Consider the following 13,108-nt stretch of genomic DNA (forward strand, 5'->3'; position numbering starts at 1 on the left):
CAAAGATTAAATCTAATTTATAATATTTCTTCGCCAATTTTTTAAAATCTATTTCAATATTAACCGATATAAATTACACAATGAAAAAATAGTGTATGTATAGTTGATTATCTAGTGTGTTTTATTGGAAATGTTTTGTCTTTTAATTTTTTGATATGAAGATGTTTATGTAATTGCAAACCGATTTGAATATAGAGATACTGTATTTTAATCCCACACGAACAAAGCCTTGTTGTAAGTGTACTCTTTGTTATTCGCCACTATTAAAGTTTGTTTATTTGATTGGAAAGAAATAGAAGATGCAAAAGGAGAGTGGAGTAATCATTAAATTTTAATTATCTTCTTTTACTTTTGAAGGAGATAGAAGCAAAATCTTTACCGATAAAATTAAAATATAATTTTATTTGTATGACATTAAGTATTATAAAGAAGTAAAAAATATTTGTATTCTTTACACCAAAAATAAATAATTTGTACTCTTATATAAAAAGTAATTTTATTATTTTCTATTGTTTTTTTTTTACTAATATTAGACTCGTTTATTTAAGATTTTAAAAAAGTAATTTTGATTTTATTATTAAAAATGATTTTTATAAAAATGATTTTTATTAAAAATGATTTTTATTAAAAATGATTTTTATAAAAATTTACTTAAAAACAGTAAAAGTTTTTTAGATTTACTTGTTATCAATTAAAAAATAATAATTTTGACATTCAATAACTTAAATATTTTTATTAGAAATTTTAACATAATAAAAATCATATTTTTTTAAAGGTATTTTTCAAAAATAATTTTATGAAAAGCTTCTCAAAATAGCTTTTTATTTTAATCATTTTTTAAAATTTTATTATCCAAAAAATATTATCAAAAATAGATGAAATACTTAAAATCATGTTTTAAAATAAATTATTTAAATCGATTTTTCATTTTAAATTTTACTTTAAATTCTTTTTTTAAAATATTATAATAAAAAATAAAATATTTATAAAAAAATATTTAAAAAAAAAACTTAAACAATCGGAATCGGACCCATTATTATTCTCTGTTGAAATCTATTATTGCTATTTAATACATATTTAAAATCTCTCCTCCCCTGTAGTTGAATCAAATTGACTTTGAATGGAAAACAAAAATGAAAGTGGAAATGTACCTACAATGGATGGCTCAATTAATACACAAATTTTATCACAGCAGCTGAAGTAAGAATCAATACTTATAATAAAAGAATTACAAACACCATGTTAGTTTCACAGCATTCTGAATCTGAAGGCTACTCTTAATATTTCAACAATATATGACTGGTAGTTGTTCATTGCACATTCAACACTATCTGTTAATGCTATCTCCAGTCCACAACCATGAGATGTCATTTGTCCTAAATCATAAACATGTCTCATAGTTCATTTAATAGAACCAACCAAACCAACTTTGTTAATAACTCCCTTCATATTTTTGTCATTGAAAAACAACAAGTTTCCTTATTGAGAATCCTCAACATGGCTGTGTTAACCTCACCACTTCATTTTTCAGCTTCATATCTGAGCAGCACAACCACAAGCACCATCGTTGCTCTTTGTGTATTCTTCGCACTTCTCTGCGCTTGCATAGTCATTGGCCATCTTCTCGAAGAGAGTCGTTGGGTCAATGAATCCATCACTGCACTTCTTCTGGTATAGACTCAACATACAACTATGTGACTTTCTTGCTCAAACTTTTTCAAATTTTTCTTGGCTTTGGTTAAATGATTGCAGGGTTTGTGTTCTGGAGTGGTGGTGCTGATGGTCACCAAGTTCCGTAGTGTCGATATTCTAATGTTCAGTGAAGACTTGTTCTTCCTTTACTTGCTTCCACCTATCATCTTCAATGCCGGGTAAGTATGGATAATTTATCATAAACACATAAATAGCATTTATATGTTACTATTAGCATTTATCTATTATCATTATAACATTTATGTGTCATTACTAAAATTTAGTGCATAGTACTTATTACTATCATATCTGTAGGATCCTGTCTTATATACAATGCTCTATATATAAGTATGTTGTTCTTGACATAAGAGCATACAAAGAAATAAAAATTAAATCTTTTCTATTTTGGTATCAGAGCTTTTAAGATGAAAAGCTCTCGATCCAATATTTAAAAACATGGCATCAGTTGTCAATTCAAACAACAAGAATAACCTACCATCATCTCTATTTGTCAAACTAGACAGAAACCATTATTCCTTATAGAAATCTCTGGTTCTACTTGCAGTCAGAGGCTACAAACTCGATGGATATATGTTGGAAAAAAAGTGTTCTAAAGAGTTTATTACCTCTTCAAACTCAAGAAAGAACAACAACCATGCGTTTGAAGAATGACAAACCAATGATCAGCACCTCCTTGGATGGATGCTCAACTCGATGGCTACTGAAATTGCAACACAACTATGGCACTGTGAGACCTCCAAACAACTTTGGGATGAGGCTCAAAGTTTGGCTGGAGCACACTCAAGGTCTCAAATCATCTATCTCAAGTTCACAGCATCAGAAAAGGAGAAATGAAAATGGAAGACTATGTAATCAAAGTGAAGAACCTTGCTGACAAACTCAAACTTGCAAGTAGTCCAATTTCAACTTCCGATCTGATCATTCAAACCCTAAATGGTTTGGATTCGAAATATAATCCCTTAGCTGTAAAACTAACTGATCAAACTACATTCAGTTGGGTGGATTTACAAACCCAATTGCTAACCTTTGAAAGTATAATTAAGCAACTGAATAACCTCACCAACCTGACTCTCAATGCAACAATAAATGTTTCAAACAAGTCTGACCACCGAGGCAACAGGTTCAATTCAAAAAATAATTGGAGAGGTTCCACCTTTAGAGGTTGGAGAGGAGACAAAAAGGAAGAGGTAGGTGGCAAGAGTGATCACACTGCAAGATCTAATTATTCAGATGACTGGTAATTTTAATAGCGGTGCAAGCAATCATCTGACACATCAAATTGACAAGTTTCAAGACTTGACTGAGCACCATGGTAAGAATTCACTAGTTGTTGGTAATGGTGAGAAATTGTAAATTGTGGCCACAGGTTCTTCAAAACTTAAGTCACTCAATTTACACGATGTTCTATATATACCTAGCATTACGAAAAATCTATTAAGTGTTTCTAAATTGGCTACTGACAATAACATACTTGTTGAGTTTAATGAAAATTGTTGTTTTGTGAAAGACAAGCTGACAAGGAAGGTAATGCTAAAAGGGCTATTTAAAGATGGATTGTACCAGCTCTCAAGAACTAAAAGAAATCCCAATGCTTATGTATCTGTCAAGGAGAGCTGGCATAAGAGACTTGGCCACCCTAATAATAAAGTCCTAGACAAATTCTTGAAAGGTTGTAATGTCAAAGTACCACCTAGTGATAATTTTAGTTTTTATGAAGCATTTCAATATGGCAAAATGCATCTTTTATCCTTTAAGTCTTCTTCTTCTCATGCTAAGGAACCGCTTGAATTGATCCACCAATAATGCTAAGTCTTCTTCTTCTCATGTCCATATACTTCTCAACAAAATGGAAGAGCTGAGAGGAAACACAAGGATGTACCTGAGTTTGGCTTATCCTTACTTGCACAAGCTCAAATGCCTTTACATTATTGGTGGGAAGCCTTCTCTACTGCAGTATATCTCATAAACAGATTCTCGTCTTAAGTTATTCAAAATAAGAGTCCATATTCATTCATGTTTCATAAAGAACCTGAATATAAGCTTCTAAAACCATTTGGTTGTGCATGTTACCCTTGTCTCAAAACTTATAACCAACACAAGTTACAATTTCACACAACCAGATGTGTCCTCTTGGGATATAGCAACTCCCACAAAGGGTGCAAATGTCTTAACTCTCATGGAACGATTTTCATATCAAGACATGTCATCTTCAATGAAGACCATTTTCCATTCCATGATGGGTTTCTCAATACAAGAAGTCCTCTAAAAAAACAATTAACAATCCATCTACTTATTTTCCTTTGTGCAGTGAAGGTAACTGCATTAATGATGCAAGCATACCAATCACTGAAGAAGAAAATCCAGTTGAGATAAACGCAGAAGACCCTCAAGATGTTAACAATGTCACAAAACAAAATGACAATGGTTTTTCAGAAGATGACACAACTCATGAAGAGACACCAAACATAGCTCAACAACAAAGTGTGGGTGAATCAAGTTTGAATACAAATACAGGTAATGCAATACACTCAAGGAACAAGTCAAGCATTTACAAACCAAAACTACCTTACATTGGACTCACTGAGACCTACAAAGACACAATGGAACTTGCAAATGTCAAGGAAGCTCTCACAAGACCCTTATGGAAAGAAGCAATACAACAAGAGTTTCAAGCCCTCATTTCCAACAAAACATGGATACTAGTGCCCTACCAAGATCAAGAAAACATAGTTGATTCAAAATGGGTTTTCAAGACAAAATACAAGTCAGGTGGTTCAATTGAAAGGAGGAAAGCTAGACTAGTTGCAAAGGGGTTTCAACAAACAGTTGGGATCGACTATGAAGAAACAATTAGCCTTGTAGTCAAAGCAAGCACATTCAGTACCATTATTTCCATTGCAGTGCACTTCAATTGGGAAGTCAGGCAGCTCGACATTAACAATGCATTCCTAAATGGATATCTCAAAGAAACAGTATTCATGCATCAACCAAAAGGATTTGTTGATCCTACCAAGCCTAATCACATATGCAAACTATCTAAAGCAATTTATGGACTGAAGCAGACACCAAGAGCTTGGTTTGATAGTCTCAAAACTGCATTATTGAACTGAGGTTTTCAAAACACAGAGTGACACCTCCCTTTTCCTTCTAAAAGGTATAGATCATATCACATTCCTTCTTATATATGTAGATGACAAAATAGTCACAGGTAGCAACAACAAGTTTCTTCAAGCTTTCATCATACAACTTCACAATGTCTTCGCTCATAAAGATTTGGGTCTTTTAAACTACTTTATGGGCATAGAAATACAAAGAGATGCTAGTGGAATGCACCTCAAACAATCCAAATACATCGATGACTTGCTGAAGAAATTCAAGATGGACAATGCCTCACCATTAGAGCTGTCAATTTGACAAGCCCCTAATTATTGGTACCGGCCCACATGTTGGAGGGGCCAAAAAAATTTATAATTTAAAAGGCCCCAAAAAACAAAGTCCCCTAAAATTTTGTGGGCTTAATGGGCCTATAGACCCACTTTTTCAAAAAAAGAATCGATTTTTTTTTCGAGAAATAAAATTTTTCGATTTTTTCACTGATAAAAAAATTTTGAATTTTTTTTTATGACAAGTTTTCGATTTTCTTTTGATAAAAAATTTTTGATTTTTTTCTACAAAAAATTTCTGGTTTTTTTCGATAAAAAAATTTTATTTTGTTTATCTCACAATTTTCTGAGAAAAAAAATATTTTTAATTTTTTTTCGAATAAAATAATTTTTTTAAAATTTTTCAAGAAAAAAATCTCAAAATTAACAAAATGTTGGGGCCTATAAGCCCCATGAAATAATGGGCCGGGATTTAAAAAAATTTATTTTGAGAGGGGGGCCTAATATTAGGGGCTTAATAAAAAAATAAATTAAGGGGGCCTTGAAGTTGGGGTTTTTTTTTTACAGCTCTACTCACCATGTCCAAAACCGATGATAACATGTAGGCAATTCACAGTTGAGGGAGAGAAATTGAAAGATCCACTGTGTTTAGACAAGCCATAGGAGGAATACAATATTTAATTCACACAAGACTTGACATAGCATTTTCTGTAAATAAACTCAGTCAATACATGAGTTCACCTACCACTGGCAAGGCATAAAAAGAATCTTGAGGTATCTCCAAGGCTCCATCAATTATTGCTTGCACATCAAGCCATCCACTAACTTGGATATAACAGGTTTTTCCGATGTTGATTGGGCCACTAGTGTTGATGACAGAAAATCCATGGCTGGCCAATGCATGTTCTTTGGTGAAACACTCATTTCTTGGTCCTCAAGAAAGCAAAAAGTGGTATCAAGGTCAAGTACAGAGTCAGAGTACAGAGCTTTAGCTGACCTAGCTGCTGAGATAGCATGGATTTGTTCACTACTTACTGGACTTAAACTCTCATTGCCAAGGAAACTCATACTATGGTGTGATAACTTGAGTGTCAAGGCACTAGCCTCTATTCCAGTACTGCATGCTCGTTCCAAGCATATTGAAATTGATGTTCATTATATTAGAGACCAAGTACTACAAAATAAGGTTGTTGTGGCTTATGTCCCTATAAGAGATCAAATTACAGATTGTCTTACAAAGCCATTAAGCCACGTACGCTTCAGTCAACTTAGAGAGAAACTTGGTGTAATCCATTGATCACCAGTTTGAGAGGGGAAGTTAAAGACACATAAATAGCATTTATATATTATTATTAGCATTTATGTATATGTATGTGTCATTACTAAAATTTAGTGCATAGTACTTATTACTATCATAACTGTAGGATTGTGTCCTACATGCAGTGCTGTATATGTATGTATGTTGTTGTTGACATAAGAACATATAAATTAAAGCTTTTCTATCTCTCTATCTCTTTATTTACTTCATATTTTATTTCAAATGGAATGTCAGTTTCCAAGTCAAGAAGAAACGGTTCTTCAGGAATTTCAATCATATTCTTCTGTTTGGAGTTCTAGGGACAGTTATTTCATTCTGTTTCATATCTCTTGGTAAGATCATTTATCTGGCAACCCTTTTGAGTTTCAAATTGTTTAGATATATCATTCTGAATCTCATTTTCAAATTCAACGATAAACTGTTTTTTTTTCATAATTCAATTACTCAACTACAATGTGGAATGAACAGAATAAATACTCAACATAGTTTTCTATTTCTGCAATTTCTCTAGGTGCTTTTCTGTTCATTAATAGGATTGGCACAGTTAACCTGGACATAAAAGATATTCTAGGTAACACAGTTTTTGTTTAAAAACAATCTCTCTATTAATATAATCAACACTTTTTCCATTTTTCTGATTGTTTGTGCACCATACATGAGAAGCCATTGGTGCCATACTGTCAGCAACAGACTCAGTTTGTACATTACAGGTACATTCTAACCTCAGCTCAAACAAAAATTTGTATTTCTAAATTCTAACTTTATATTGATTATTTAATGCATTCCTTTTCTTTTTGTGGTGAAGGTTCTAAGTCAAGATGAAACACCTTTGCTTTACAGCATTGTATTCGGCGAAGGAGTAGTAAACGATGCTATGTCTATTGTTATTTTCAATTCAGTCCAAACACTTAACTTCAGCACCATCAATCCTATTACAGCCTTGGAATTGTTGGGGACCTTCCTTTACCTCTTTTGCACTAGTACTATCCTTGGCATAGCAGTAAGTCTAAATTGCGTGGTTTTGTATGCGCCAATTCAAAGGACTAGAGACACTAGTAATCCCATGTTAAGGCAGCATCTTCGGAAAGTGTTTCTCTGTGTTCAGTTTCTCCTTTTGTTGTCACCTGTCTTCCACATACCAAATTCAACTTCACCATTATGCTAACATACAATCTAAACATGAAATTTCATTCATTAAAGCACTGGATGGATCGATATTCAAAATTAAATTAATACATCTAGACGCATTATCAAACCAAATTTTAAATCTTGAATTGTTGGAGTTGAGCAACAGTTCTATTCTGATTTGCTAAATGGTGACTGACTTTTTCAGGTTGGCCTTTTAAGTGCTTATATTATTAAAACACTTTACTTTGGAAGGTACAAGTTTCCTTTGCTTTCTCAAGTGCTAGAAGGTTTCCTATCTAGCTGGTAGAATTTTATCCTTTGAATGGAACTTAAAACTCTGGTAAACTGGATAACGGTGAAATTTGAATAACTAACAAGAAACTTGCAAAAAAAACTGGCATAAGTAAGGAACTTTGCATTACTTGTAATACAAAAAGGAAACATAATAAGTGCAGTTAAGTAAGCAAACTAGAAGGATCTATTTGAGAACTTAGATAAATTATAAAGACCTCTGTGATAGAATACACAGTTTTATAGTTTATTTGAATTCTTAAGTCCCTATAGTTTAGTAGCTTACTTAGCAAATTCTCAATATACCATCAGTAAATAAAGACCTATTATTTGAAAAGAATCAAAAGTTTAATGACTCAGTTACAAACTTATAAATTATATGAATCTATTTGAAAGATTTGTGAAACTACAGGGATCTAAAATCTTTCTCGACTGTTGCTCAACCTGACATAGTACCTATCATTTGCAGGCACTCTACTGATCGTGAAGTTGCACTTATGATGTTGATGGCATATTTTTCATATATGATTGCTGAGGTACAAAATCATCATCTACAAATGTACCTTAGTTGATCTTATTATTTTCATAATGCTTTTCAAGCAAATACATTTGTGTGGCTTTTGCAGCTTTTGGCTCTCAGTGGAATTTTAACTATTTTCTTCTGTGGCATTGTTATGTCACACTACACATGGCACAACGTTACAGGAAACTCAAGGATAACAACAAAGTAAGGACATTATCTTTCACTTTTTTTAGCTTAAAAAGATTGGTATATAATGCAAAACCAATTACAAACAAAGTTATGAATTTAGTATAATCATTTTGATTCCATGACTGTTTTTTCTCCTCTCTTTTTTTTCTGAGTAATACTGAGGCAACCAGAAATCTAAACCTTGTTTTGATACTTCCTTTTTTAGAATCTTATACAAATAGGAAAAAGCTGATTAAACAAAAAATAAAACTACATGGAATTTTATTACAAATTTCTTTTATGATTTCAGGCACTCCTTTGCAACCATCTCATTTATTGCTGAAACCTTTATTTTTCTATATGTTGGCATGGATGCTTTAGACATTGACAAATGGAAAACAAGCAAAGCCAGGTAGTTGAAAACTTACTTAGTACTTTAAGAGCATGAGTTAATTAGCGGTCCATCATTGACTCATACATGATATTCATAAAGCACCATCAAACAAAGCACAAAACCAATGGTTTACTATCCTATTTTTAATGTTAATAATTTTCTCAACACATTATCATGTTGGAGCAGCATAGTAACTTCAGTTGCTGTGAGTTCAACATTTTTGGCATTAGTTTTGATTGGAAGAGCTGCTTTTGTGTTCCCTATTTCATACATTGCAAATTGTATGACAATAAGAGAGAGCACCAAAATCAAGTTTCGATCGCAGGTGATAACTGTTGGCTTCTAATTCCCTCAAGCTTTAACATTTTCAGTTTGAACTCACCGAATTTTCAATTTGTCAGTTTATAATATGGTGGGCTGGCCTAATGAGAGGTGCAGTGACTATTGCATTGTCTTGCAACCAGGCAAGTACATGCTATAAATTCACTTATTTTTTCCTGAAAATTTTGTTGTAAGTCATACATTTTGATCTGTTTTTCCTTCAATGCAGTTTTCAAATTCCAAGATAACATCAGCTGAAGACTCAGCATTAATGATCACCTCAACAATAAACCTAGTCTTATTCAGTACTATGGTGGGTTTCATAGTTTTATAGATGTAAATAATATGATTTGTACTAGGATCAAATAAATACTAATATAGTAGCTTCCATTACAAACAGGTATTTGGTTCCATAACAAAGCCTCTGATTGAGGCTGTGCACCTAAGGCCTTCAAAACAAGCCATTTCTGATTCAACTGATTACCATGAAGAGCTAAAATTACTATTCCTTGAAAGCAATGGTTCCATTGACCAAAGCATCAATCAGGCATTCCACAGAAGAAGTAGCTTGAGTTTGATGATGTGTTATCCTGCTACTACAGTTCACTACTATTGGAGGAAATTTGATTATATGTTTATGAGACCCATATTTGGTGGTAGCGGTTTTGTTCCGGTTGTACCTGGTACACCACTCGGTGAAGAGGAGATTTCTTGGAACACAAACAACCTCGGACCCGTTTAGTTTAGTTTAGTTTTCGTTTTCATTTTATGTTTGTAGTTTTAAATAAAAAATACCACTTGTTTTCGATTCGCCTTTTGTTTTCAAAGTTTTGTACGGAAAATAAATCGAAAACAAGGCAGTGTTTTTGCATTTAAATCTTAAAACAAAAGAGGAAAATGAAAATCAAACAAGTACTTAGCTTTTCTTCATTGTTATCCAGCATAAACTTTTAGTATTAACTTTTGCATAAAGTATATTTTATGAATATTGTAGTCTCCACTTTTATTTCCATTTGTGAGAAAAAAAAGTACTTGTCTAGTTGTTCCTTTTCATGCCCTGTGTAATACTCTAATTCTTGCAGATCAAGAGATTTTGCATAGAAAATGTTCACAGAATACTATTTTTGATTTTCTATAGTGGTTATGAAGGGAAGACTTAAAAATGTAATTTAAAGTCTTTAATTTGTTATCGATATGTTTTATACACCTTGGGATGCATACTAGTCTACAAATAATACCTCATGGGCATTCACCAAAATAAATAAACTATACTTAGGTAGCTTGCATCTTCAAATAAAATGCGTCTCATTCTATGTATGACCAAAACAGAGCTTGTTGTGCAACGAGTAACGTTGACATTTTATTGTTGAAATATTATTGAGAAAAAAATCCTATCATCACTAAATTAGATATAAAGACTAAACAATGACAATATTTGGACCGTGTGATAAATATCAGACGATTACTAGTATCTCTAAAAATGCATTTTCAATTACCAAAAAATGGGTGTAGCACTTATCACTTATCACTTAACTGGAAAATTTACAGAAAGTGGAATAAAGCGTAACAGAATAGAAAAGGAGCAAATTTGTGTTATTATTTGGTATAACAGAAATAAAAGAGTTTATTCTTTTATTTATTTACAATAGACAAAGCACTACACACATCTCTTCCATGATTGAAGAGATTGGTTTTCTATGGCTTTTGGTTCTCTCACTCCTACTTTGCTGCACCAAATAAGGTGGTTTATGCATCTCTCCCCAAACTTTCTCTCTCTCTACAATTTCTCTTATAGAGACTTCTCGCGAAACAAACAAACTATTAGGGCCTAACAAGAGTCACGCTAAACAATTTTGTGATTTTATAATTAAAAATAGGATTATAACCTATTTTAAACGGCGTCATATATAATATCATATCTAATAATTATCATTTATGAAATTGCAATAAAACGCTATAAAAATTTTAATTATGAATAATTATAATAATTATAAATCATGAGATTGTATGTCACATCATTTTTTTTTTTAGTTCAGAAATATGAGAGAGAATGACAACATCTGTTGTAATTTAAAATATGAGAGTTAATTATGTAAATTGGTAAAAATAAATGATTAAAACTGCAATTAAATCTAATATATACTCTTATCTGATACATAGTTAAGGCTATTGTAGTAAATTTTAGGTAAAATACGTGTAGTCTTTTTAAGTTACCCAAAAAAATATTAAATTGATTATCTAACTTTAAGGTACACAATCCATGTCATTAATTTTTTTAATCAAGTTAATCTTATATGTTTGTAAAAATTATAATGTGGAACTATTTTTAAGCATAAGCTCATTATAGTTATTTTTAGTTAGGGATTTTTAAAATTGTACTATAACTTTTGTTATCAATCATATAAAGAAAAATATAATTAATTTATATGTCATTTCATGACATAGATTGAGAGAATTTAACATTTAATTTCAATAACCCTAAAATCTATCTTACTCGAATTCTCTCTTGTTTAATTATTTTTTTAAAATTTAATTGAAGATTTATGTTCTTGTGATTATTACAATCAAAATCCCTTAAAAATTATACGAATTTATTAAAAAAAATTAAATAATTTTGGATTTCAATTTTACTAGCTTAAAATTAGAATAAGTGGAGTAAACATCTACAAATATAAAGGACGAATTTAACGGTAAAAGAAAAATAAATAACTAACTTGTTAAAGAAAAAGATAAATAATTAATTTATTATTTTCGTGTAACTTAAAAAATTGGATAATAAATTTTATCTAAATTTTATATTATTTTATTTATATTGTTTATTATCCACCAACCACAGTAATATTTTCGAGTACTTTAAATGTTTGTCATGTAATATTTTGTCATGTATTTATATTTATATTTTGTAGATCAAACTCACCCTTAATCTAGCAGTATGTTAATTTATTAGTTTATTTAGAGATGTGTAAGATATTTATATTTGGAATATGACATTAAAATTTAAATAGGTTAACTATACTAAACTTACAAAAAGTTGTACCACACCTGAAAAGCTTTGATATTTTAAAATATATTTACACTTTAAAGAGGAATGTGACTCTTGGTCAAGAGATAAATAAAGTCTTAACAATAATTATTGTCTTCATGATACGAATTCGGTGCTTCCAAATAATTCATCCTTAACAAAAATCTATTAATTATTTGAGTTTAATCATTTAATTTTATTCTTTAAAAAATAAAATAAAATAGCAAATTATTATAAAATAAGTAAATTAAAATTTTATTTGAGAGAAGTGAAAGCTATCATTTAGTTTACGAGAATATGTATAATCAATTTTTTAATTTATCTCCATATAAGCATCTCATTTATCTATTTTATTTGTTTGGTAAACTCAAAATTAAGAGGCACAATCAAATGATTCCTCAATTTGTATTAACAACCATCATGAGAGTCATGATTTCAAGCTCTCATATCTCACACAAATATACATTTCTCACTTGATATATATATATAAATGTGAATGATAAAGAACAAATAGATAGATAATGAGATACAATGAAGAGAGAGAAGTATATCAAATAAGATAGAGAAAAGAGAGAGAGAGATTGAGATAGAGATAGAGATAGAGATAGAGAGAAAGATAAATAAAGAAAGGGGAGATAGATAGTGGATGAGAGAAAGGATAAAGACAAGAGAGAAAAAGATAAGAGTTGAGGAAAATAATATTCTTATTATAAAATAAAATGTTATTTTGATATTTTAGATCAATTATATTTGGAATAAAAAATTATTACATGATTTGGAGAATGACAAAAATTTCAATTGTGTTGTTTAGTTCCTTATTTTTCAATAAATCAAATGTATTTAAATT

At 30.8% G+C, this 13,108-nt stretch overlaps 1 protein-coding gene across 1 annotated transcript; it reads left to right on the forward strand.

Moving 5' to 3' along the window:
- Positions 1 to 1,242: 1,242 nt before the first annotated feature.
- Positions 1,243 to 10,290, forward strand: LOC101513363 (sodium/hydrogen exchanger 1-like). The gene is made up of 14 exons (XM_073367152.1): positions 1,243 to 1,671; positions 1,753 to 1,871; positions 6,649 to 6,746; positions 6,926 to 6,985; positions 7,078 to 7,124; positions 7,220 to 7,414; positions 7,748 to 7,794; positions 8,303 to 8,369; positions 8,460 to 8,560; positions 8,835 to 8,936; positions 9,105 to 9,243; positions 9,320 to 9,382; positions 9,469 to 9,552; positions 9,640 to 10,290. The coding sequence occupies exons 1-14, from the start codon at positions 1,390 to 1,392 to the stop codon at positions 9,979 to 9,981; spliced, it is 1,746 nt and encodes a 581-aa protein (XP_073223253.1). The 5' UTR covers positions 1,243 to 1,389; the 3' UTR covers positions 9,982 to 10,290.
- The last annotated feature ends 2,818 nt before the right edge of the window (positions 10,291 to 13,108 follow it).

This window comes from Cicer arietinum, chromosome 4 (assembly GCF_000331145.2).
Source record: "Cicer arietinum cultivar CDC Frontier isolate Library 1 chromosome 4, Cicar.CDCFrontier_v2.0, whole genome shotgun sequence".
Classification (NCBI taxonomy): domain Eukaryota; kingdom Viridiplantae; phylum Streptophyta; class Magnoliopsida; order Fabales; family Fabaceae; genus Cicer; species Cicer arietinum.

Excerpts from the sequence above, each read along its gene's own strand:
- LOC101513363 (XM_073367152.1), top strand. The coding sequence starts at position 1,390 with ATGTCTCATAGTTCATTTAATAGAACCAACCAAACCAACTTTGTTAAT. Across the intron at positions 9,383-9,468 it reads TTGCATTGTCTTGCAACCAG|TTTTCAAATTCCAAGATAAC; the intron begins GCAAGTACATGC and ends CCTTCAATGCAG. Across the intron at positions 9,553-9,639 it reads TAGTCTTATTCAGTACTATG|GTATTTGGTTCCATAACAAA; the intron begins GTGGGTTTCATA and ends CATTACAAACAG.